Source organism: Tachypleus tridentatus, chromosome 1, assembly GCF_004210375.1.
Source record: "Tachypleus tridentatus isolate NWPU-2018 chromosome 1, ASM421037v1, whole genome shotgun sequence".
NCBI classification, from domain to species: Eukaryota; Metazoa; Arthropoda; class Merostomata; order Xiphosura; family Limulidae; genus Tachypleus; species Tachypleus tridentatus.
This window is the reverse complement of record NC_134825.1, coordinates 5,333,933-5,358,819: the sequence shown is the minus strand read 5'-3', so window position 1 is coordinate 5,358,819 and position 24,887 is coordinate 5,333,933. Positions and strand designations below refer to the sequence as shown.

The following is a 24,887-nucleotide window of genomic DNA, read 5'->3' as shown; positions in this document are numbered from 1 at the left end:
GTGAAATTTTCTGTGGTCCCCAAGGCAAAGTTCTTGTGGTTTATAGTTGATCATAAGCTGACTTTAATTCCACTCATCAAGCACCTACACGTCAACTGTACAAGGGAGCTGAACATTCTCTCTCCTCCCACCTCTTGGGGAGTCTCAGTGTTTTATGCTAAAGGTCTTTTGTGCCCTTGTTTGATTGAAACTTTACTGTGGATCTTTGGTATATGGTTCTTTATAGGGGCTTTTTGCACTTCTCCATTCCACAGTTTGTACACAGTCTCATGAATCTCCCCCACATCTGCCATTTACAACTGTCTTTACTGTATGCTTCAAAACTTTGATCCTTACAACAGCCCCTTGGTATGGATTCCTGTACGTGGTGAAGGGACCTCCTAGGGAAGGTTTTGTTCTTTCAGTTTACCTCCTCTTGGATCTAAATATCCACCCATGTGTTTGCCATGCATGGTGATCCATCAATGGGAGGAAAGGATCCTGGTGGTTGAGGGGTCCAACCTTAACACACCACTTTGGCATTGAATTCCTGTAGACAGGCAGCCTTTGAGTTGACCCCCTTCGGTCAGTCAGCTGGTCCACTTGGGCTAGGGTCACCCAAGTACCAGTGTTGGATGTTTTCAGCAGGTGTTGTGGACATTGTATCTGATGCTGATGTTTGGGTATAATGCTCAAGAAACCCTGGCATTGCTGCAGTGTCCTTGTTTGACATTGTAATGCATCCCCTAGCAGGGCTCCATGGTGGGTGGGATCATTGAGCATCAAAATTTCCCTTTATTATTATGGATCCTCCAAATAAAAACTTAAATGAAATAGTGAAAAAACAGTCCATAGGTAAACAACCACGGCTTGAAGGTTCTAAGCAGCAATCTTCAACATCTGTAACACCTGTTGTACCTCATTTTCTTATCCTACATTCTCATTCAGACAAACCTTTAGGGCAAATGTTTCCTTTTTTCATTCAGAAGAGACCAGAGGGACTTACTACTTTGAATTCATCATGAGGAGTCACTGTTGAGAGGGATTTGAAGAACATACCCGAGTCATAGATTCTCGCTGGTTTCTCCACTCAGGAGTTTCTGCAGTGAGGCGTATCTCCACTCGCACAAATGGAATTACAATGCCGACCAATATCCTCATTCAGGCATTTACATCACCACGTTCACACCTGCCACCATCAAGGCAGGTTACTTAATTGCAGGATACAGCCATACATTCTAAACTCTCTCCGATGTTTCCAGTGTCAGCGGTTCGGTCACTCAAGGACATCATGTCATGGTTCCTTGACGTGTGCTTGTTGTGATAATAAGGACCATGATGACTACGAGTGTGAGAAGGACCCTCATTACATCAATTGCAATGGCTCTCACTTGTCCTAATTTCATTCATGCCGTAAATGGCTGGAAGAAGAGGTGCAGCATTTGAAAACAATTCATAACATTATTTATCCTGAGGCTTGAAAGTTGCTGTCCACCACTTCATTTCGGATGTATGCTGCTGCACTTCATTCCACAACTACAGTGGAAATGCAGACAGATCTCTCTGTGCTTCTCAGTCACTGGAATCCCCTTCCAACAGCAAAGACCTGCCTAATTGACCCAGGGCAGGATCCATGGAGATTGATAGACCTCCCTCAAATAAGGACAGTAAGGAAAAAAAAGGCATGGTCATAAACAGGATTTTCCACCCAGTTCGCCTACATGTAAATAAAAATGGCCACCTTGATACAATGGAACTGTCGAGGTTTATGTTGTAATGTGGATGACACCAAAACTGCTTGCTTCCTACCATCCTGTATATCTGTCTTTACAGGAAACATTTCTGAAACCTGCTGATATAGTCACCTTTTGGCAGTTTTCTGTGTACAGAAGTGACATGCCTTGCACCAGGCTATTGTCCTACCTTTCTTTAAGCCTGGGAGAGATCTCAAGATTTTTTCAAACTACTGTTCAGTTGCTTTGACGAGCTGTCTCTGTAAGACCTTAAAGAGGATGGTTAATGCTCGTCTTGTTTGGTTCCTCAAATCAAACCACCCAGTGTGGGTTCCAATGAGAGCACTCTACCGTGGACTACCTGATTCGACTTCAAACATCAATCAGAGAAGCCTTTCTCAAATGACAACATCTTGTATCAATATTCTTTGACATTGAAAAGGCTTGTGATACAACATTGAGGTATGACATTTTGCAAGACCTTTATATATATATATGGGTTATGTGGCTATTTGCCCATTTTTATTAAAAATTTCTAATTGAGAGGAGATTCCAAGTTCATGTGGGTTTGACACTTTCCCGTTCTTTTCTACAGGAACTTGGAGTTCCTCAAGGCTGTGTTCTGAGTGTCACACTTTTCAGTATAAAGATTAATGCCATTACTGAACAACTCCCTCTTACTGTTGCAAACGGGCTCCATGTCAATGACTTTCACATCTCGTCAGTTGTTGAACATGAGGTATATTGAGTGGCAGGTACAGAAGTGAACCACAGCAAACAGTTTTAACTTTTCTCTCTCTAAAACCATTTGCCTGCACTTTTGCCACCAATGAGGTATTCATCCTGATTCTGAACTCTGTATCAATGAAGTCGTGCTACCTGTGGTCCCTGAGATGAAGTTCTTGGGGCTTATCTTTGACCATAAGCTGACCTTTATACCCCACATTGAGTAGTTACGGGTCAAATGTACAAGAACACTGAATATCCTCCATGTCCTCTTTTTCACCACTTGGGGAGTGGATTGATGTTCTATGCTAAAGATATTACATGCTCTTATTTGATCAAAACTTAGCTATGGCTCTGCTGGGACCTTGGCCTTGAAGCTGCTGGACCCTGTTTATTATCAGGGGCTTTGGCTCTACACTGGAGCCTTCTGCACTTTTCCAGTTCAGAGCTTATACAGAGAGTCTCATAAACCTCCTTTATACCTCTGCCATTTGCAGCTGTCTTTACTGTATGCTTTCAAACTTTGTTCCTTACCAAAGCATCCCACTTGGGTTGTGTTTTCCTTCCTACGGTTGGCCGTGCTTTTTCAGAACAGACCATCTGCCATTGTTCCTTTTGGCCTTTGTGTCCAGGTGCAGTTGGATGAATTGGGTCTGTCCTTGGATGACATTGCTGTATTCACTGGTCAGCCCATCCCACCATAGCTTATTACAGTCCCCAAATGTGGCCTTTCTTTAAGTCGTCTGAGAAAAGCAGATACTCCTGATTGGAAATACTGTCTGTTATTTGCTGAACATCTTTTGAACCATCTTTCCATTCCTATTTATATAGATGGTTCGAAATCAGGTGACTCTGAACTCTGCCATGGTTTGTTGTGGTTCAGTGGTTGCACACAGAATCTCATCTACAGTTTGTGTTCACTGCTGAAATGTACACCATTTATTTTGCCCTGGATCACATAGAAGCTAAGCAGTACTCAAATTGTAGTATTTATACTGACTTGCTTAGTTCTATACTGGTCCTGGAATTTTATGTTCACTCTCACCCTGTTCTCACTGATATTCAAAACCAACTGGCCTATTTCTCTTTAACATCTACTTTTATCCAGTTTTTTTCTGGATACCAGGCTACGTTGGTATTTGAGGGAAAGGGCTCAGCAACACCACAGCTAAATCTCTGTTCTGGCACTATCACTGCTGTGCCTGTTCCATACATGGACTATAGTCCTGTATTCAAGGCCCAGCTCCATGCCAGTTGACAGCCAACTTGGAGTAAGCAAAGTGAAAACGAGCTTTTCCAAATAAAATCTTTTATTGGACTTTAGCCATCTTGCTTCCGTAAGGATCGGAAAGAAGAAGCTGTTCTAACTAGACTAAACATTGGCCTCAGTTTTTTAACTTGTCGTTTTCTTTTTCTGAGACTGACACACCAATGTGTTGTCTGTGTGACACTCAAGTCATAATAGCTCACATTTTACTGTCTTGCCATTATTATGATTCAACAATGGTACTATTTTAAATGTTTTGTCCCAAGATTTATCTGTAACATTAGACTGTTATTGGTGATGGTAACACTGTCCACTTTAGAAATGTTTTTTGTGTTTTATAGGCCATTAATCTTTTTAATGCTATTTTTTAAGTTGTTTTTTTTAATTTATATATTAGACTTTTTTCAATGTTCTTTTAAGAATCAAAGTACATCTATCTAGTTGGATTTGAAATTAGAAAATGGCCGTATCATCAAATGACTCAACCAAGACTGGAAAGGCCAACTTCAGGTGTCTTAGTCTGCTGTTTGAACTACCCGTTAGTCATCCTAGCAAGTTATAATAATTAAAATTTTGCTACAAGCCTTTTAAAACTTGTATTGTTTTACTTTCTAAAAACAGCCGTAATGTTAAGTAAGTTGAAACCAGGACTGGAAAGGCCAACTTCAGGTGTCTAAACGCTGCTGTTTGAACTACCCGTTAGTCATCCTGGCGAGTTATGATAATTACAGTTATGCTACAGAAAGTCCTTTACAACTTGTGTTGCTGTAGTTTTTCTCTTTCCACTGTAGATTAGATATAAAATTGGATTTAATGCTATTTGTTTTTAATTCAAAAATTCAACTTATTTTGTTTTATCTTAATTTCCTCTTATGAATTTTAATAATTTTACTTCAATTTTAACTTTTTACTGGGTGTTTGGCACAGGCAGTCTAGTTGCTTTGCACCATAAAACACCAAACCAACCAACCAACCTGGATCCTACCTCATACAGATAATATTCTGCTTTTAAGGCAATTAAACAAATTGCACCATGCTCGTATGAAGTATTTGGAGAAATGTTCAGTATACCAGTCTTGTTCCTAGATATACGTGTGAGAAATGTTCAGTATACCAGTCTTGTTCCTAGATATACATGTGAGAAATGTTCAGTATACCAGTCTTGTTCCTAGATATACATGTGAGAAATGTTCAGTATACCAGTCTTGTTCCTAGATATACGTGTGAGAAATGTTCAGTATACCAGTCTTGTTCCTAGATATACGTGCGAGAAATGTTCAGTATACCAGTCTTGTTCCTAGATATACATGTGTTCAGAACCAGTCTTGTTCAGTATGTTCAGTATACCAGTCTTGTTCCTAGATATACATGTGAGAAATGTTCAGTATACCAGTCTTGTTCCTAGATATACGTACGAGAAATGTTCAGTATACCAGTCTTGTTCCTAGAGATATACTGGTACACACACAACTAATTAAGTTCCATAGCTAACTAGCACGGACTAGTAAGCTGGCTAGCTAACACTAAGAGGTCCATTGGAGGGTGCACACAAAACACCTATTTATCTATCATTAGATCAGGACTGATGAAAATGCTAAGCTAAGCAATGCTTCTTCTTTCCACACACACATCCCCAAGCTTGTTCTGTTGCCAACAGCTTACCGTATAATGAAGCGCAGTCTCAAGCACTGACAGAGAATGTTGCATATGTCAACTAAGAGTTGAAATCAGTATATTCAGTAAGGATATTAACTGCTAGTTAGCAGTTCATTGTGTCTGTTAGTGCTTAATATTCAAGTGAAAATGCTAGCACAAAAAAACAAAAGTGCACACATTCATAGTTTGTTGAGAGTTATATAAGGTACTATATATATGGCTTCAACTTACACCGAAAACAAAAGTTTCTTTTTTGTTTAATATAAATACTGTAATGATATCAAGCAGCTTTGAAAATGGACCCCTGCAAAACTGATGTGATGGCAATACTCAGTGTCATACGAGCAATGGTCCAATTGATGTGAACTAATATTTAACCAGTTATGAACTAATTGTTATTACACTGTTTAAGTAGTATGAATAACCCTTGTTTTATACCATTTAATTTGATATAGCTTTACTTTTTTTGAACCATGAAGCATAATTTGGCATAAAGACAAAGTGAGCTTGCTAAGCTATCTAGTATATTAGCTGTGGGATATCAGCCTGTATTATTTTGCAACCCTTGAAACATGGACATATGCCAAGAAACTCCCAAACTTCAGTAAGTTCAGAGACTGCAAAGCTGAAATATGAAGCCAGGCATGAAAGAAAATTTTTGACATTTGGAAAAGAGGAGTTTCTTTGTGTCACTCGTATCATGCCCTGTTAGAAAAGTTTGGACAAGTAAGAAACATTACAGAAAAGTGCAATAACTTATAGGTACTATGTAGGATATTAATTCACAATTAATAATTACTGTTATGAATATTACAGAATTTTTTTTATCAATTTAGCAACTGTGCCAAATACTTCAAATATGTACCTATGATAAGCTTAGTCCAACCAAGATGTGTTGAATAATTATTTTTAAAACTAGTCATTTCTGAAATTATCCCCAACATCAAGCATTGCCAATACTTTTGTCCAATTGTTTAGATAATGGTTCCTCAAAAAAAATGTGAAACTTTCTGGATAGTTTTTAACAGCATTTCTAAAGCTGATAGCATTAGTCAAATTGATGTCATATGCAGAATCAACATTGACGTCAGTAATAATGAACCTGTTGGTATTCACATTAATTTGTGCAGAATCAACATTGACTTCAGTAACAATGAACCTGTTGGCATTCACATCACATTGTGCAGGATTAACATCCATGGTATTAATATAAACATTAACAACAAAGAGCAGAGAGGCCAAATTTTTCAGGAGAGTTGGAAAATCCACTTCAGATGTGTTGAATACAGGTGTAATTCAAATGGTATAATTTACCATGTATGTATGTAGGCCATAAAAAATAACCACTTCCATCACAGAATTCCTCAGTCTTCATATTTCCATAGGTAATAAAATGAAATTATTTTTAGAATGGTCTACGGAAGCATGATAGAAGTTGGTTTGGAGAATGCATGACTACACAATCAATATAGAAACACAAGATGCAGTGATAAAGTGTGTTAGTTGCAAAAAAGTTAAAAAAATGGATGGCAAATGTAGAAGAACTTGGTGGATTTTGATAATGCTATATGTTTGTGAAAGTAAGGTTTGGCATACAGGGGTGCCGAGTCTGATAAAACTAACTATGGAATTGTTAAAGCTGATATCAAACCCCCAGTTTCATACATATTTTTCTTCATGTGTCTCATAAATACTGCAGTTGGGTCTCGGGTTGAAGTCATGAAACTAGCTCATAATGTGCTTCTTAATGGTGAGGAAGGTGTTGACAACTTTTGGCATCATTTGTGATGGAGTTTGTGATTACATATTGGGTGCAATTAAGCTTGTGTGTAAAATGTGTCAGTGGTGCTGTTAAAATCTTTATCAAGATGAACTGGTGCTGTTAAAATCTTTATCAAGATGAACTGGTGCTGTTAAAATCTTTATCAAGATGAGCTGGTGCTGTTAAAATCTTTATCAGTATGACTTGGTGCTATGTGAAGTATGAAATTGTCATTGCCAAGAACTTTCTAGATTCATCAACTATTTTTGCAGCTTATTTCTGTCAGCAGTAATTAAGGACATTTGTCTGTCACCCTGCTTACAGTCTGTATGGTGACTACATGCACATCTGAAGAACTGTTTCCTGCCCAAAGGAAACTGAAATGTTACTTGCAACTTACCCTGTCACATTTTTTCATTAATTATTTTTCTTATCTTTCTACCATGAAAAATGATGTAAATGAATTTGATTTGTTAAAGTTATTAACAAATCTGATAGTTGCAGTACAGCTCAACAAAATGTTTTTAATAAAAGCATAATATATTTGCCCTAGTTTAGGCAGCATATAATGTATCTGTGCTTTGGTGGCATGAATCCCTTCCATCATATCGTGTCTGGGGTTCCCAGGTGAGGGGTTGTTTGTACCTGTGTTTTCTGCTTGCATTCCCAAATGTCAGCACATCTATTGTCTGGCAGTTAATTGAAGCTTGTGGGTGGGTCATCACTTTCTACTGGTAAAGGAAAAAGCTTGTGATGTAAAATCAGTTTTTTCTATTGACAACACCAATATTCTGTTGACTATAGTCACCTTATGTGGTGAAAGAATTGTTATAGATTTCAAAATTATGCAAATAACTGGGTTATGTAGGTTTCACCTTTAAATATATACTAGGCAAGAAGGAAAACATGCTTAATCTATGTGTTAGACTCAGTTTTATAATACAGTCATAGCAATGAATTGTATGACTTCAATCATTTCATAGTAGAATATATCAAAACTGTTAAGAAACTTGATTGATCTAAAAGTAGATAATTTCTACTGTATGTAAATAAATGTATTTTTTTCTTCTAAATCAAGTGATTTATTTGTCCAAGGTACATATAATTTTCAACAAGAGAAATAAATCACTGTGTGTGTGTTTGCAGCTGGTACTAAACATGAGGTAGTTTCCTTGTCTGTTTGAGACCCTAGAGGTTCAATTTCCTTTTCAGAATTTACCCATTTAAGTATGATGTAGCTTAGGTTTGTGTGGTGATACCAACAAACTGGAAAATAGTTTATAAACTGAAATTCTACTTTTTCCGCATTATGTGTGTATGAGGTAGAATTTGATATTTAATAATGTTAGTAATTTATTTTAATGGAAATAATGTGTTTTTACATATGGTTATATTTTGTATAGTATTAATTGTTTCACAATATCAGGGTAGGAAATTTGGCTTGAATTATTGAAAGGAAAAGATATTTGTAAACATTGAAATACCTGTTTTATTTGAAACTTTGCAAGGAAATATTTCAACATTTGATTTGTGGACTTCCAGTAAGAGTACAATAATTTCATAATTACTGATAAGTGAATTTCAGAAATTATCAAAATGACTGTTGTCTTCACTTGATGATTGTCGAGATGAGTGCAGAGTTTTGCTGAACCAAGTGTCAGTAGATGGAGCCACATCTCAAGAATAAATATGATCAATTAAAGTTTAATATTTGTGTTTTGAAGGCTCAAAACACTGTCTACCATATTTTGCTCAATGCAATAGTATCTGCATATTTAAACCTCAATTAGGTATAATAAATAGTATATTTGTTCTAATGTTGCATTGTTTTTAAATGTATTGTGCAAAATAATATATGGTAATAAATGTTAACTAGTAGTTCAACATTTATTGAATGTATGTTTTAACTTTTATTACATGTTGTAAAAATAATTACTGCTTTAGCAAAGTTTGGAAAATATATTTGTTGAAATTCATGAAGAGCTAAGTGTAGCTTGTTGATTGGCCAGTAAACAATCCCATGTTTAAATTAGATGTTTGTCATTGCCACAAGGTTAAGTAAAGATAATCTATTTCATTTCTAAATCTTAATGAAGTTATTTTGTTGGCATAGTTCCAAGTTTGTGTGACATGAAGTCTGTTTAAGTAACATAGGCCTAATGTACTATTACCTTCACCTGTGCATTTTATCATTCTTTGAAATATTTTTAAACAAATGTATGTTTGTTGTGTTTTATGGCAGTTCTTACTGACAAGCTTCACCATAGCCACCATGTTCTTCCTCCACAAAGTTTCTATACGAAGCATAACTTGACTTTGAAACTGCTAACTCTGGCAAACCAAGTTCTGTTTGGTAACACATTGGGATAGTCCAAGATGTTTATCTGAGCAAGTAGCCATTAATAAAATATAGTTATTTTCACCATGTTTCTACTGGCTCAGGTAAGATTTATGTAAGAATGGAATTTTTGAATCTAAAAAATAAGTTAGGAGGCAACTTCAAGGTAAATCATTTAATTACATTATTTTTTATGAATGGTGGTTAGGCTACTTACAGAAATAATGAATTGAAAGTTTGAAGTTTATTCTTTGCACTTGACCCTTCTGTACTTATAAAAAAAAATAAAATATAATCAAGTTACTCATATCTGAAATGTATTTTCAATTAATTATATCAAAATTAATAACTGATGCAGTAAATAACTGGTAATTGACAGTTATCTTAATGATATTTGAAAGTATAACTTAAAGTGAAGTATAGCAGAAATTAGAAGTCAGTTTTATACCATTAGTGGTAATTAAAATTAGAAGTAAGAGCAGAATGAACTAATTAAATGTAGTATGTCATAAAACTACATTTATAAAGGTTAGTTAATTCTGTTGAAATCTACAACTAAGATTGCTTCTAACTTGCCCTGATCAAAGTAGTTGTATGTATACTTGATTGAATACTCATCTTTGTACTATGTATCAGTTAAGAATTTTTTCAGGTGTGCTGGGCTTTGTAGAAAAGTTAGCCTCTCAGTTTAGAAACAATCCATACAGGTGTTTGTATTCACTTCACTTTTTAACTTTCATTTTTTCTAATTTGCATGTACTTTAAATAAAGCATATGATAAATATTGAAGTTTATGTGTAGCTGAATAAATATATACTTAAGAGTGAGCTAATGTGGATATTAAAATTGTTATATAACTGTTGTAATGGAAATAGATGTTTTTTGTTTTTTTTCAAGTTATGCATTTGCATAAACAGGTTTTATAAAAGTTTAATTTTTGTGTAGATTAGTCATTAATTTACCTTTTAATCTTCTTTTTCTCAAAAGAAAAATAATTTAAGGGATTGTATTGTATTCCTGGGAAATAAATATTTCATCTTCATAATCTTGGTAGTTTACCTTTGAACCTATCTAATAAGAGAGTATGATCCAAACTATTCTTCAATACAGCTCAAAAGTACTCAAAAGTTTACAGACTTACTGGCTTGTGATTCCAAAACAATTATCACCTTATTTAAAAATAGTAGTAATATAAACAACTCTTCAGTCCTCTGTCAGCCCAGCATGGCCAGGTGGTTAAGGCACTCAACTCGTAATCTGTGGGTTGCAGGTTTGGATTCCTGTCACACCAAACATGCTCGCCCTTTCAGCCATGGGGGCGTTATAATGTGATGGTCAATCCCATTATTTATTGGTAAAAGAGTAGCCCAAGAGTTGGTGGTGGGTGGTGATGACTAGCTACCTTCCCTCTGGTGTTACACTGCTAAATTAGGGATGGCTAGCCAGAGATAGCCCTAGTGTAGCTTTATGTGAAATCAAAAAAAAAATCCTCTGTCACCTGTCCACTCTGTTGATCTACCATTCATGTTATGTCAGCAGTCTAATGGACATGTCATTAAAACTGGATTAGTACAAGACATGTTGAATTAAACAGTTGATTTGGGGTCTGTGGTGCTGCTACCCTGTGATGATGTACATTACAATTTCTACCCTTTAAAATATGATTTACCAATCAAATCATTACCTATTGGTCTTGAGTATACTAGTATAAAAGTTTTATATCTACTCTCATCTAAAAACATCCTACTTGTTTAAATTACTTTTATTTATTATTTCTTAATTATGCTTTTATTTGTAAGCACATAAATGATACTACTCTTTAAATTTGTCTCTGTAAAAACATATTACTGTTGTATTCATTTGTTTAATTATTGGTTTACATCTTTAACCATTTTATGACATTCATTGTTATACACAAGTACAACTTTTGACTTGCTGGGAATGGAAAACTTGTACTTTTTTACTGCTGCATAAATGTCTTAAGTGTTTAGTTTTATTAGGAAAAAAAACAAAAGATAATATTGAGGACTCATGACATTGAGGGCAAATAGTGAAGTTAACTTAAATGGGTGATGCTGTGTACTTATTAGTTTTTCCACTTCAGATTGTTATTTAAAAATGTGCATTTACAAAATTTGAGGACAAATATGAATACCATTTGTTCATTGGAATTTATGACAATATTGTAAGATGTTATATTTAAATATTGGTCAGATTTCTAAAATTGAATATGCTTTCTTTATAGAATACTGGTACAGTAATTTTCAATGTAATTTAGGTATTTTGGAAAGTGTAGCCAAGCTCTGCTGTGCATAAGGTTTATTTTTGGTTATATACAGTGGAACCCATCTAAGAGGTCATTCAGTCACAGTCCCTAATTATGTACAGTGGAACCCCTCTAATCAGGCCAGTGTCTCAGTCCTGAAGGTGGCTGCTTTAGAGGGGTTCCACTGTATATAATTTTAAATGTAACTACTGTCACTGAGGAATAACATTCAGTGAAGTGGCTCTGTGGGTGAATGAAAACGAATAAAACAACAATAATAAACATATGCCTTTTATCACTTTAATTTATGTCACTAATGTATGTTAGTCTGTGTGAAAACCAATAAAACAACAATAATAAACATATGCCTTTTATCACTTTAATTTACGTCACTAATGTATGTTAGTCTGTGTGAAAACCAATAAAACAACAATGATAAACATATGCCTTTTATCACTTTAATTTACTTTAGTCTGTGTTTTATCACTTTAATTTACTTCACTAATGTATGTTAGTAGTCTGTGTGAAAATGAAAAAAAATGTATGTAAATTCAATGAAGAAATTTCCATTGCCCAAAATAGTAATTTTTACAGATTATTTTGGACATTATTAGTTGATGTATTAGCTAAAGACCATTGAGTTGAGTCGGGTATGTCATCCTGCCATGCATTACAATGGATTGAACATCCCATCCTGCTAGAGAAGCATCTGACATTTAAGAGAAGGTTTCAGGTTTGTGTAATTCTCTGATCATATCCTACATAGTGGTTCTGAGGGTGAATACTATACATATTTTGTATATTTCATTACTTATGAAACAAATGCACATGAAACTTTTGTTTTCTTGCATTTGACATCTTATACAACCAAAGCTGCTTTAGGACAAAAAGTGTTGAAAATGTTTTATTTTCTGATAAAAGAAAAAAATGTCCAATAAAAGAAATCTTAACGGGTTCAACACTTCGAGTTTTAAGTTTATGGAATTCAGCAAATAAAATCCATATTATAGCATCATATAAGTTACATGCACCAGTCTTCAGTTGTGATGAAGGGCATATTTTTATTAATGATATAGTTGTATATACGTAATATGAATTACATCCAAACAATCACGTTTTAATTTGTATTAAAATTTCTTCACGTTTTCCCATAAACTTTAATGTGAACTTGCATCAAGACTTATCAGATTTTACTGAGGTTTATTTTATAGTAAGCATCAGTTGTTCGACATCTGTATATAATATTCACCCCTTTTCAAACGTGGTTAATTTTACTTGTGTCTCTTGAGCTGCTAATTTAAAAATGACTAATAAACATTAACATTTTATCTTTACTTACATTCATAAGTAAAACTTGCACTAGATGTTTTTCAAACATTGCCATGATACCTTTGTAAACCACTTTTATAAAGAGCGAGTAATGTCACTGTAGTAGTTCTTTATTATAATGAAAAATCAAGTAAAGGAAAATTGTTTAATTTTTAGTAATTTAAACTTAAACCTTGTTTTTCTGTACGTGAAAGTCATTAAGTAGCTTTTTCATTCAACTTTGTTTTTGTTGTGTTTTTTATTTAAAACAGGAAATCTTCATTATATATAACCAGAAATAACAATTATAAATTCCAGTATAACAACCACATGAACAGCATGTATCTATTAAATCATTATATTAGAACTAAAATGCCTATTAATATACGTAAAGCTTTGCAAAATATAAAGTTGAGGAGTCAAATGGTCTGTTTAACTTGTCTTATGATTTAAAGTTATACTAATCAACTTTATGAGAACTTTTGAAGTCTAATTCGGTTTGATTAGCATCATAGAAATAAATTTTTGTCTTGTATTTTCATAACAGTTATACGTGAGGGTGTTGAACCATTCATATAAATTTATGAATGTTATCTGTTTACAAAATTACATCATAACTAGGTTAAGACATAACTTATCTGATAGTTGTTTTAAATATGTCGATAGCTTTACAAAAGCTGCTGAATTACTGTTACTTAAGGTTATAACAGTAATAGTGTTCATCTTGCAGTATGGTTTCAAACAAAAATGGAGATTGGTAAAGGGATGGCAGCAACAAGACGATACAGTCGTGATTCATATAATACTAAGATATCTTCAGCTACGATACAGTTGTGATTCATATAATACTAAGATATCTTCAGCTACGATACAGTCATGATTCATATAATACTAAGATATCTTCAGCTACGATACAGTCATGATTCATATAATACTAAGATATCTTCAGCTACGATACAGTCGTGATTCATATAATACTAAGATATCTTCAGCTAAAGGAACAGCAAAACTCAAGTTATGAACATTCACATGTATTCAAATGGACCTCCTCCCCATGAAGGAATGCCATATATTTCCTTTAAGTTAGACTTTATTTAGGATTAGGAAATAAAAACAATAAATTCACTGACAGTACATGGTTCATCTGAAATTACTTGCATATGATTTCAGTTTTCACCACGATATAGCCTAGTGGTCTGCGTGTCAAATGGACAATACAAGGGTCTTATGACCTACTTTGGATTCTGAGAATCTCGAAGGTGATTGTTACATTATAGATGAATATAGACACAAGGAAGATCTTAGTAATGAAAACTCTGCAAGAAGATTTCTAAACACACATGTGGAGAAATGTATAAAAGTACAATTTGTAATTAAGTACAAATTTCACCAAAGAAAGCATAAAGCTGTAAGTTACACTATATGTAGATTGCTGTGTGAGTTGTGACTTAACAGCTATGATTTTATATCACAGCTAGTTAATATAAACTGTTCTTATAAAAAATATTGTTGAAATGGATTACTTGAGTTTGTAATATTGTATAATAAGGTTGAAGTAGTTTTTCTGTGCTAAATAAGGTTGAATTTATTGTACTCTTTTGAATTCTTTATACCTTGTGTTTAGATACTCAATATTAGATACTATAAGGTATGACCTTTAATTAAATATGTTATGTAAAATAATTTCAAAATGTTGACTATCTGAAAGCCAAAAAAGTGTTGTGATCTGATTGTGATGTTAAGTTGAGTTTATCCAGGAAGCTTCAGATGTATATTGTGTGAAGAAGTTGATTCCTGTTACAAATTACATGTTTTAAATTATCCAAGTCATAAAGGAATTATATAACTTGGAAAGTATATATTCTCAATTATGAATTTATATATTCAGTTTAGTTGTCACAAATATTTTTTTTCAACTGAATAACTTTTTTTTAAATGCAGAAATGTTTCCAGATTTTGGCATGCAGAGTCATCCTATTGGACCATATGTAAACCCAAACATTACTTCTAGGTTCACATGCGATATCTGTGAAAAAGGTTTTGCACGAAAGGGAGACATGAAGCGTCACAAGATTATCCACTCCAGCATCAGGTTATGCTTCCCCTGCCACATCTGTCCCAAGATTTTCACTTGGAAGATTAGTTTGCAACGACACTTGAAATTTCAACACCAGAATCTTTGAGTTACTGTTTTTTCCATTTTCATTGTGAATAATCATTTTATTCTTGTAATCCACATTTATTTCTCACCAGTGGTATTCATTAGTATACCCTTGTGTAAATTAATTGAAACAAGACGGAAAATAATGTTTTTTCAATTCGTTTTTCGTTTTAATTCTAAGAATCCAAAAATTATTCACAAATTAATACATGATATGGCTGCCTTTGTTTTTTAGAAGATCATTAATCCGCTTTGGTATCGAGTCCACGAGTTGACTGTAATCTTTACTAATTTTTGGATCGCTGTACCACGCCTCAATTAGCTTATCTTTTCTAGTACAGTCTTTTCCCCGAAGCCTTTCTTTACAAATCGCCCAAAGATTTTCAATAGGATTTAAGTCCAGAGAGATTCCAGGCCAGTCCAGCACATTTATTCGCATTGTAGTTATAAAATTCTTCACGAGTTTCCATGTGTGGCACGGAGCCAGATCCATCTGGAAATTTCTTTTTCAATTCTGGAACGACTCTACTCTGCAAAACTTCGATGTACTGTGGTCCTCGCATCATACCTTCTATGATATGTAAGCCTCTGATGCCATAGTAGCTGAAAAAGCCCCAAAACATATTCAAGGGATGTTTTATGAACTGAGTGATGTGAGATTTGTGAACATGCAGACTTCTTTGACCCTGTACGAAGAAACGAGTCTCGTCACTAAATAACACCTTCCTCCATTGTTCTTGCATTCAATTCTTGTATTTCAGAACCCATTGATTCTATTTTTTCTTCATTGAGTTGGTAAGAAGTTTTTGACTGGTCTCCTTGCCCTTCTAATGCAATTTCAAATGACGTAATATTCCTCAAAATATTGTCATATATTCCAAAAATAGATCGACCATGCTGCAAAACACAGCTAATGACACCATCTGTGTGAAAAAATGAATTTTAAAGGAAATCAGTGGGTCCAGCAAGTCTACACCGGCCGCCATGCTGATAATATTGTAAAATGACCACTTGTTTCAATTAATTTGCACAAGGGTGTAAATGTATAAATATTTTAAGAACTAATAGCATCATTACTGCAAAATAATTCATGTCATTCAAACAGTTAAGATCAGTTTTTGTTACTCAAGTTAAAGAAAAAAATTAATCAAAGAATGGACTGAGATTGTTTTTTATTTTCTAAATTTTTCACCAAAACTACATAATTTTGATAATTGAATCACTATCATTTTGTCACTTTAAAAAAAAATTCTTTTTTGAGTAAAAAGTAAAATAATTAATAAGAAACGTATATTTTATAAACTGGAGTATCATTTTTAAAATTTAATTTCATAATTTTGAGCATGAAATAAAGCATTTAAAGTTGTAATTCTTTTACTTGTATATTTATTGTTATTCAACTGTTTGATACAATGATTTTCTTTTTATAAAGAAACTTGTCTTTACTTGATTCTACATATTTAAAAGTACACTGTGGGTAATATTTTGTCAAACTAAATGTTTCAATTAGTTTTAATAAAAATATAAAATATTTGTCTTCATCAATGTCATTCCTCTAGAAATATAGAACTGCATCTTTGAGTTGCATTAGTTTAGTTTGGTAAATTTGAGTAGGAATGGATTTAGGAGCAGAAATGATAGCAAGAATTATTTGAAATGCTTCAAATATCTGATCTCAAGTTGGTGAGCACTAGCAGTGAAAGATCTTTGAAAAATTAGTGACTTTTTTATCCTGAAGAGGCAGTCTGTTTGTGTGTGTGATACTTGACCAGTTTTATGAATTTCATTTATTAATTAAGTGGGACATAAATTGAAGCTGCAGTCATACCTGTTTTAATTTAAATCGAGTTGATCAGTTATTATGTCCTTTGGTACTAGATGATGCATCTTGCTCTTTATTAAAGTGTGTGTGTAGTTAAAAGCAAGAACAAGAACTAGTCAGTGTCTTGAAAAACAAGATAGAACATGCGAAAGAACATGTAGTAATTATAGTGTTAGAATAATGCAGTTTATTAACTCTTTCAAGCCTGTAGTTTTTCGTCCATTGTGCTTTAATTTTTTAGTTTTTCCTAGTTTTATTTATAATAACATTGTTTGGATAACTTTTCAGCCTCAGAGACATAAATGTCGCATGAGTTTTCATCCAGACACTTGTAGCACTTTCTCAGGTTTATGGAGTGAAACTGATTTTATTACTTCCTACCTTGGCACTAAGCAACTATTTCATTGACCAAACAATATTTGTTGTCTTTTGACAAGGACTACTGTCCTTGCTATTATTTTTTCATCTGCACAACAATTTATTCTTCTACTGGATATAAAGCAATTCAGAGTTATAACCACCAGTTTCTTTTATCCAATCTTTAGTACCGCACTTTCTATCTGTTAATAAGTTATAAAAGTCTATAATAATATAATTGTATTTCAGTGCAATTTTCTAGAAAAGTTATCTTGCACCTACAATTTAGTGTTTCAGTGTGCATTGTAGGAATATTCTGTTCTTATACAAGTTTTGTAAAGATTACAGAAATCTGCATCTGAGTGTAAAATAATGGCTTGTGATATTCACAGTTTATATGACAATCATGTGTGAAAAACAAAAGTGCTACTGTAAACATTAGAATTAGCCTAAATTGCAATGTAGATATTGTGTAAGTTGCATTTTATACATGAAAATTATTTTAATGAAAATCTAGTTGCTACATCTAGTACTTTTAACTGTACACTTGATCATAACAAGATGTAAATGAAAAACGTGTTTTGAGAAATGTTCACCTGGCACATCCATGTGTTGGGAACACGTGCTGACAATAAACCGAAATGATGGTGAATTTTTATACTGGACATATTAACAAAAACGTGCAAGTTTCTTCTAACTAGATGTAACTTTAAGACAAAGTTATGAAATGTGAGGTTTTATTAAAATCCTTGTTGATAAATGTAGGGTTAATTTTAATGACTCATTATGCTCTTATGATTGTCTTGCTGTACCATGAAATATGGATTCCAGATATTTCATGATGTTTGTTCAGTGTTTTACTGTATTGGCACAGTAATATGAATATTTCTTATTTTAAGAAGACCGTAATAAGTAATAACTTTTCACATCATTCTTCTGGAGTATCAAATTTAGTTGAGTATACATAGCTGTTTTTAACTGATGTAACCTTATGATAACAAGAACCTCTACAAGAGGTTAGTTTGTACAACATGTGCATTTAAAAATTAGCACACTGAAATAATTCACATGACTTTATAGATTCTAAAGAAGTTAGTGTCTAATAATACTTATGCCGTCACTGTTACTGAAGAAAGTAGCTTACATTAATACACACAATCACAACCTGTAAAACAAAGTAGCCTGTAGTAATGCCTATAACATCACAGTCTGTAAAACAAAGTAGCCTGTAGTAATGCCTATAACATCACAGTCTGTAAAACAAAGTACCCTGTAGTAATGCCTGTAATATCACAGTCTGTAAAACAAAGTACCCTGTAGTAATGCCTATAACATCACAGTCTGTAAAACAAAGTACCTTGTAGTAATGCCTGTAACATCACAGTCTGTAAAACAAAGTAGCCTGTAGTAATGCCTATAACATCACAGTCTGTAAAACAAAGTAGCCTGTAGTAATGCCTATAACATCACAGTCTGTAAAACAAAGTAGCCTGTAGTAATGCCTATAACATCACAGTCTGTAAAACAAAGTAGCGTGTAGTAATGCCTATAACATCACAGTCTGTAAAACAAAGTAGCCTGTAGTAATGCCTGTAACATCACAGTCTGTAAAACAAAGTAGCGTGTAGTAATGAATGTAATATCACAACCTGTAAAGGTTACAAAATAACTTTCTTTGAGATGTAGATATTCATTCACTATGCATCATATTTGGTCTGTTGGTTAGGATAATGGATTTGGAATCTTTGTGATGTCAGATCCCAACCTGTTGGTAAACTTGCTTACCCCATTCTAGCCATTGTATGATCTGAAGAAGAGTACTACCTCATCCTTCTTTAAATAAAAATATAAAAAAACCTGATGATTGTTCAACCTATTGTTTCATTCTGGCATATTGTGACAGTCAATCCCACTGGTTCTGAAAGAGAATTCCATAGAGTTAGAGGATAGTGTTAATGAACTTCCTCTTGTCTTTGTGGTGTATTTCAAAATTGTTTGATATTCAAATGTTAAATTCTTAACTATTGCACTTACTACTCAGTTTTTTTGTTTTTTTTTAAGTGTAAGCATGATCTCAAATTTCTTATTACTTCATTTACTTTATGTTAAGTAATGGCAAATATTACAGTTACCCATGATGGTCTATGTTCTATGAACTCTACAGATCTTTGTTTCATGCTGTATGTGAAATTTTGAAGTGTTAAATGTATGTGATTATTTCTAAAAATTTGCATTTATTGTCATAAATGTTTATGAATTTTAGAATTTAGTGAAACTAATATACGGTAATGAAACATTTTCTAAACTTCTGTGTTGTTTGAAGTTGATAATAAATGCTTTGAACAAACTCATAACTTTGAACTTTTCTTTTTTATAGATACAGAGTTTTTTTCGAAGGATATTTCTTATGAATTGTTTGAAACTTGTGGATATAGAACTGTTAGGTTCACGTGCGACATATGTAACAAAAGCGTTAGTAGAAGACGTGACCTTAAACGTCACAAGAAGATACACTCGGATGTTAGATCGTGTTTCTCGTGTCACATCTGTTCAAAAGTTTTCACCTGGAAGCATGGGTTACAGCAGCATATCAAGTCTTTTCATCAGAACTATTAATTGTTAATTGATTAAACATGAACAGGAAATAACTACTGGGTTAAATATACTGAGAACTTTCCTGGATGCTAATAGTGTTGTGATCACTTAATTACTGTTTTTGTATTAATTCTTGTTTTATTTTGAAATTTCTGAAGCATACTGGAGGGCTTTGAATATTTTGCCAATAGAGTTAGGAAAAATAAAACATTTACTCCATTTAAGAAAAGGTTTTTTGTTTTGTTTTTCTACCTATATTTGCTAAAAACATGTTAAATTTTGTTACCAGGTTAATGAGTAATGTAGGTTTGCTACTATGTATGCAGTAACATAATCAGTGAGAAGGCTGTCACTGTATCATATTCTGTAGATGGTATGCATGAGAAGACTGTCACTGTATGATATACCACAGATGGTATGCATGAGAAGGCTGTCACTGTATGATATACCACAGATGGTATGCAAGAGAAGGCTATCACTGTATGATATACTGTAGATGGTCTGCATGAGAAGACTGTCACTGTATGATATAACACAGATGGTCTGCATGAGAAGACTGTCACTGTATGATATACCACAGATGGTATGCATGAGAAGACTGTCACTATATGATATACCACAGATGGTATGCATGAGAAGACTGTCACTGTATGATATACCACAGATGGTATGCATGAGAAGACTGTCACTGTATGATATACCACAGATGGTATGCATGAGAAGACTGTCACTGTATGATATACCACAGATGGTATGCATGAGGAGACTGTCACTGTTTGATATACCACAGATGGTCTGCATGAGAAGACTGTCACTGTTTGATATACCACAGATGGTCTGCATGAGAAGACTGTCACTGTATAATATACCACAGATGGTATGCATGAGAAGGCTGTCACTGTATGATATACTGCAGATGGTCTGCATGAGAAGACTGTCACTGTATGATATACCACAGATGGTATGCATGAGGAGACTGTCACTATATGATATACCACAGATGGTATGCATGAGAAGACTGTCACTGTATGATATACCACAGATGGTATGCATGAGAAGACTGTCACTGTATGATATACCACAGATGGTATGCATGAGAAGACTGTCACTGTATGATAAACCACAGATGGTATGCATGAGAAGACTGTCACTGTATGATATACTGTAGATGGTCTGCATGAGAAGGCTGTCACTGTATGATATACTGCAGTTGGTCTGCATTTCTCCTGCCTGTCTTTAATTCATATTGGTGCCATGACACAGTAACTAGTCAGTGCCAATACAGGTTCAAAGATTAGTAAGAAAAATTAATTCCACACATCACACAGTGATAGCATTCTCGCTGACTGCTGTGTCTTATGATGATGGTACTGAATGGGTTAAGTACTGATAAGTTCTTGTGCTAGTGTATTTAGTTGATTATATGTGAACTGAAAGGATGTTACATACTTGAAATGTCGAAGAAAATTAAACTGTTAAATTTTTATTTTACATTTCTTGTGAAATATCGAGATTAAAAAACTTCATCCAGTTGAAACATGTTTCACAAATTGTATCTTTATGAACTCTATGTTTTTCCTTATTGTACTTTATTTATCATGGGCCATATGGGAATCAGATGTTAAAAATGAGTGCATTTTTGTGACATTATTACAGTATTAATTGAATTTATATATATATGCATCCAACTATCTGTTAATGATTTAAAGTCTTAAAGGACCTATACAACTAAAGGAATTGCACACATGAAGTGTCATTGCTATTTAAATGTGAATTATTCTTAAAGTTAATGTGTATTTCACAGCAAATATCTTTTAGTTGATGTTTTCCTGTGTACAGGACTTGAAATTAGAAGTGGGTTATTTGGCAGAATACCAGTGTTGTTTTTTTTGTTTGTTTTTTTGATTATCCAATCATGATTGAGTGTTCTAACCAGATGTTAACAACTGTTGGTCTTCAAAAAATACAAAATGGCTGCATGCACATTAGAAAACCACATGAAAATTGATGGTTAACCTTTTCTGGTAGCTTAATGCACTGCACAATCATGCATTTTTCAAGGAACTACTCAAGTTTAAAATTGGATGTAAAAACAGAACACTTGCATATTATTGTTATAATTCTATGTTATGAAGTATAATTATCACACATGTGATATAAAATGTTATTTTATTAAAATATATTAAGCCAAAAATATAACACTTGTTTGAAATTGATCACAGCTGACTAGTTACATTCAGTAAGGGCATGCAACTTTTGTTTGTCAAGTGGCTGATACTTTATAAGTAATGTTTTAAAAAAGTTGCTACTTGCCAGGAAATTTTAGTTTCAAATCCAAGTGTATGTCTTAAAACCAAAAGTACAGAGGAAATTCCAACTAAAAATGAAATTTTTTCTTGTTTTTAATGTGCCACGGTGAGAGGATTTGATTTTATGTTAATTAAGAGACTGAGAATGCTAGCATTTATGTGCAACAACTGTTTTGTAACCAGTTACTTTGTATCTGTTTGGTTTTGAAAAATAAATTTCATCAGACTGTAGTATGTAGTGTTCTGCATGTTAAAAATAATGTTAAAACATGGGTTAAATATCAGTACATTTTTGTTGATTTGCAAAATACATTTAAGCAGAATGGAATTTATGTTTGTTATCATGAAAACTCAAATTTCAAGGATAGTTTATTTTTTCCTGCATATATGAATTATTTCTAACAACACTACTGTATTGTGTGCAAGAAGTTTGACCCTAGTCAGAAACTTTTTGATTTCTACCATTATGATTGTTCACCTACTCATTACCCCTTTTCAAATAATTTTTGTGAGAAGCCAGTCTACTTCGATGCTGTTAAGTGCATCACAGCCAGCAAGTGGAACCAATATTTTCCCCAAATTTCAGCAACTTGCAAGGGAAAAATAAACTTTTGAATTGAATATGATAGATAACTGACTGGACAGTATGTATAGTATATAGACAGAAATAGACCTAGGTAAAGTTAATCTGATACTTGGTATGTTATAGAAACTAGAAGGAAAAGATAAAACTAAGTGTATGGGTTTTCCAATGAACCCATTAAAAAAGTTAAAAACTAACAATAAATACTGATGTCTTTAAAAGTATTAGGACTGAATTTATTAAGTCGCAAAAATATATCATAAATATGTACATTTATTTTTTACATTTATGTTAATTTTTCAAAAGCAGTTGGCAGATTTTCTGTTTAAACCTTAGATAAAATTTTACTTTTTTATCTTGAAATGAAATTTATGATTTAATCTCAGAATAAATAAGGATTGAATTGTTTTCAGACTTGCATGTTTTATCTTTCTTTATCTGTGCAGACTAACAACAATACATAAATTTAACATTTTTAAAGAATTTTATTGGTCATTATAACTTTTTAAATTTGTTCATATAAGATTCAGTGTCTGTGTGTCACTTAACTGCTTCTAAGCCACTAGTTGCACCAACTTCTAAATGATACCAAATGAATAGTCTCAGGTTTGCTGAATATAAAATTTTTCACTTCACTTCTTCAGGGATCAAAACCTTTTATAAGTAGTCCTTCAAAGTGAATCTCAAATTTGGTATTGATTTGCATTACAGTAAGTAGACCTACTAATTACCATTTTTGACTTGGTTAAAACAAAATTAAATTTACATTATGAAGGCAATGATTATTAACTTTTAAGTGTAAAACAGTAACTCCGGCATTTAATTTGCATAACAGCAGCCCTGTAGATTTGGGCTGTTGTCCACAGGTATGCTAGTGATTTCATATATTGCGTTTTTGAAACACAGTTGGTGAATATTAAAGTGTTGGTATGTTTTAACCTGACAGTTGGAAAATAATTTATTAAAAGTTTTTGGTATTTGAAGTCAATGACACTACATCATTTGCTGAAACATCCTGCAATTCCTAATTAGATTGTTGGGATGAACATTGTTTCAAATTGTTATTCCATCTGCAATTGTTAATAGTCTTGAGATGTAAAAATATCAAACTAGTGAGTCCATATGTAAGTGTTGCAGTTTCTAAAATATATTTCAGATTATAGTGAATCTATCTTCAGTTCATCCCATTTGTCAAATGTACAGTATTTTTGTCTATGGTGCATCCATTTACAAGTCTTGCTATTTCTCTTAAAATATATAAAATGTTATCAGATTTGCAATTTTTGATATGTGCTGAAATTGTTTTTTTGTTTTTATACAACCTCTGCTTGTGTTCTCAGGATGGATGGTATTTCAGTCTTCATGAAGATACTGTCTCTAGTGTAGTTGTAATGTTTGTTACTACATATATTAGGAGTAGTTCCTATAAACGTCCAATTGAACAATGTTCACAATTGCCTGTAATTCCAAAAAGCTGATATTTTTATATTAAAAATTCATAATAAAAGAATTGCAGTTTTGGGTTAGGTTATATTTAAAGATAGGCTGCTTAGCAATGTACCTGTCTGGTATTCAACCCATATTTAAGAGTTGCAGGCTGTAAAACCAATGTGCTAAATAAGTGAAGTTGGGTGCAATGTTCTCTAGTAGTGTATTAAAATAAAATACAAAATTATTATTAAACATTGTATTGGTACAATAATAAAAAACATCATTTTTGCTGAATTTACAGTAATGTACGATTAAAAATTGTATGTTTTTCATGTAGCTTTATATTTATAGAAATGTGGATCTGTTTAATTGAATGCCTAAAATAATTTACCAACTTTTATAATACCAGTGAATTTTAAAACTACAAGAAAATTTAAGTGATTTCTGAAAGTTGAAAACTATATTTTTATTTGATTTATACTTATGTACCTATATTTGAAGTTATTGTGTGATTAAATGTGTAAAGCATTTACCAAAGAATATAATGGGCTAACTTGTATTTTAAGTGTTTCAAGCATGAATTGTTTGTGTATG

At 33.1% G+C, this 24,887-nt stretch overlaps 1 protein-coding gene across 26 annotated transcripts in view; it reads left to right on the top strand.

The window, feature by feature from the left end:
- The window catches only part of LOC143234129 (uncharacterized), a 45,365-nt gene that overhangs the window by 5,169 nt on the left and 15,309 nt on the right, over positions 1-24,887 (top strand). For 11 of the 26 annotated variants that reach the window (XR_013018815.1, XR_013018777.1, XR_013018829.1 and 8 more), the window contains 2 exons: positions 9,366-9,565; positions 14,977-15,218. Coding sequence is in view for 4 of the 26 variants with exons in the window: in XM_076471627.1 (XP_076327742.1) it covers positions 14,977-15,218 (242 nt within the window). In the remaining 22 variants the exon portion in view is untranslated. Of the gene's footprint in view, positions 1-5,045; positions 8,914-9,365; positions 9,566-10,113; positions 10,169-14,205; positions 14,444-14,976; positions 15,243-19,752; positions 22,511-24,887 lie in introns of those variants that run through there. The other 15 variants (XR_013018742.1, XR_013018732.1, XR_013018769.1 and 12 more) reach the window with 11 other exon arrangements.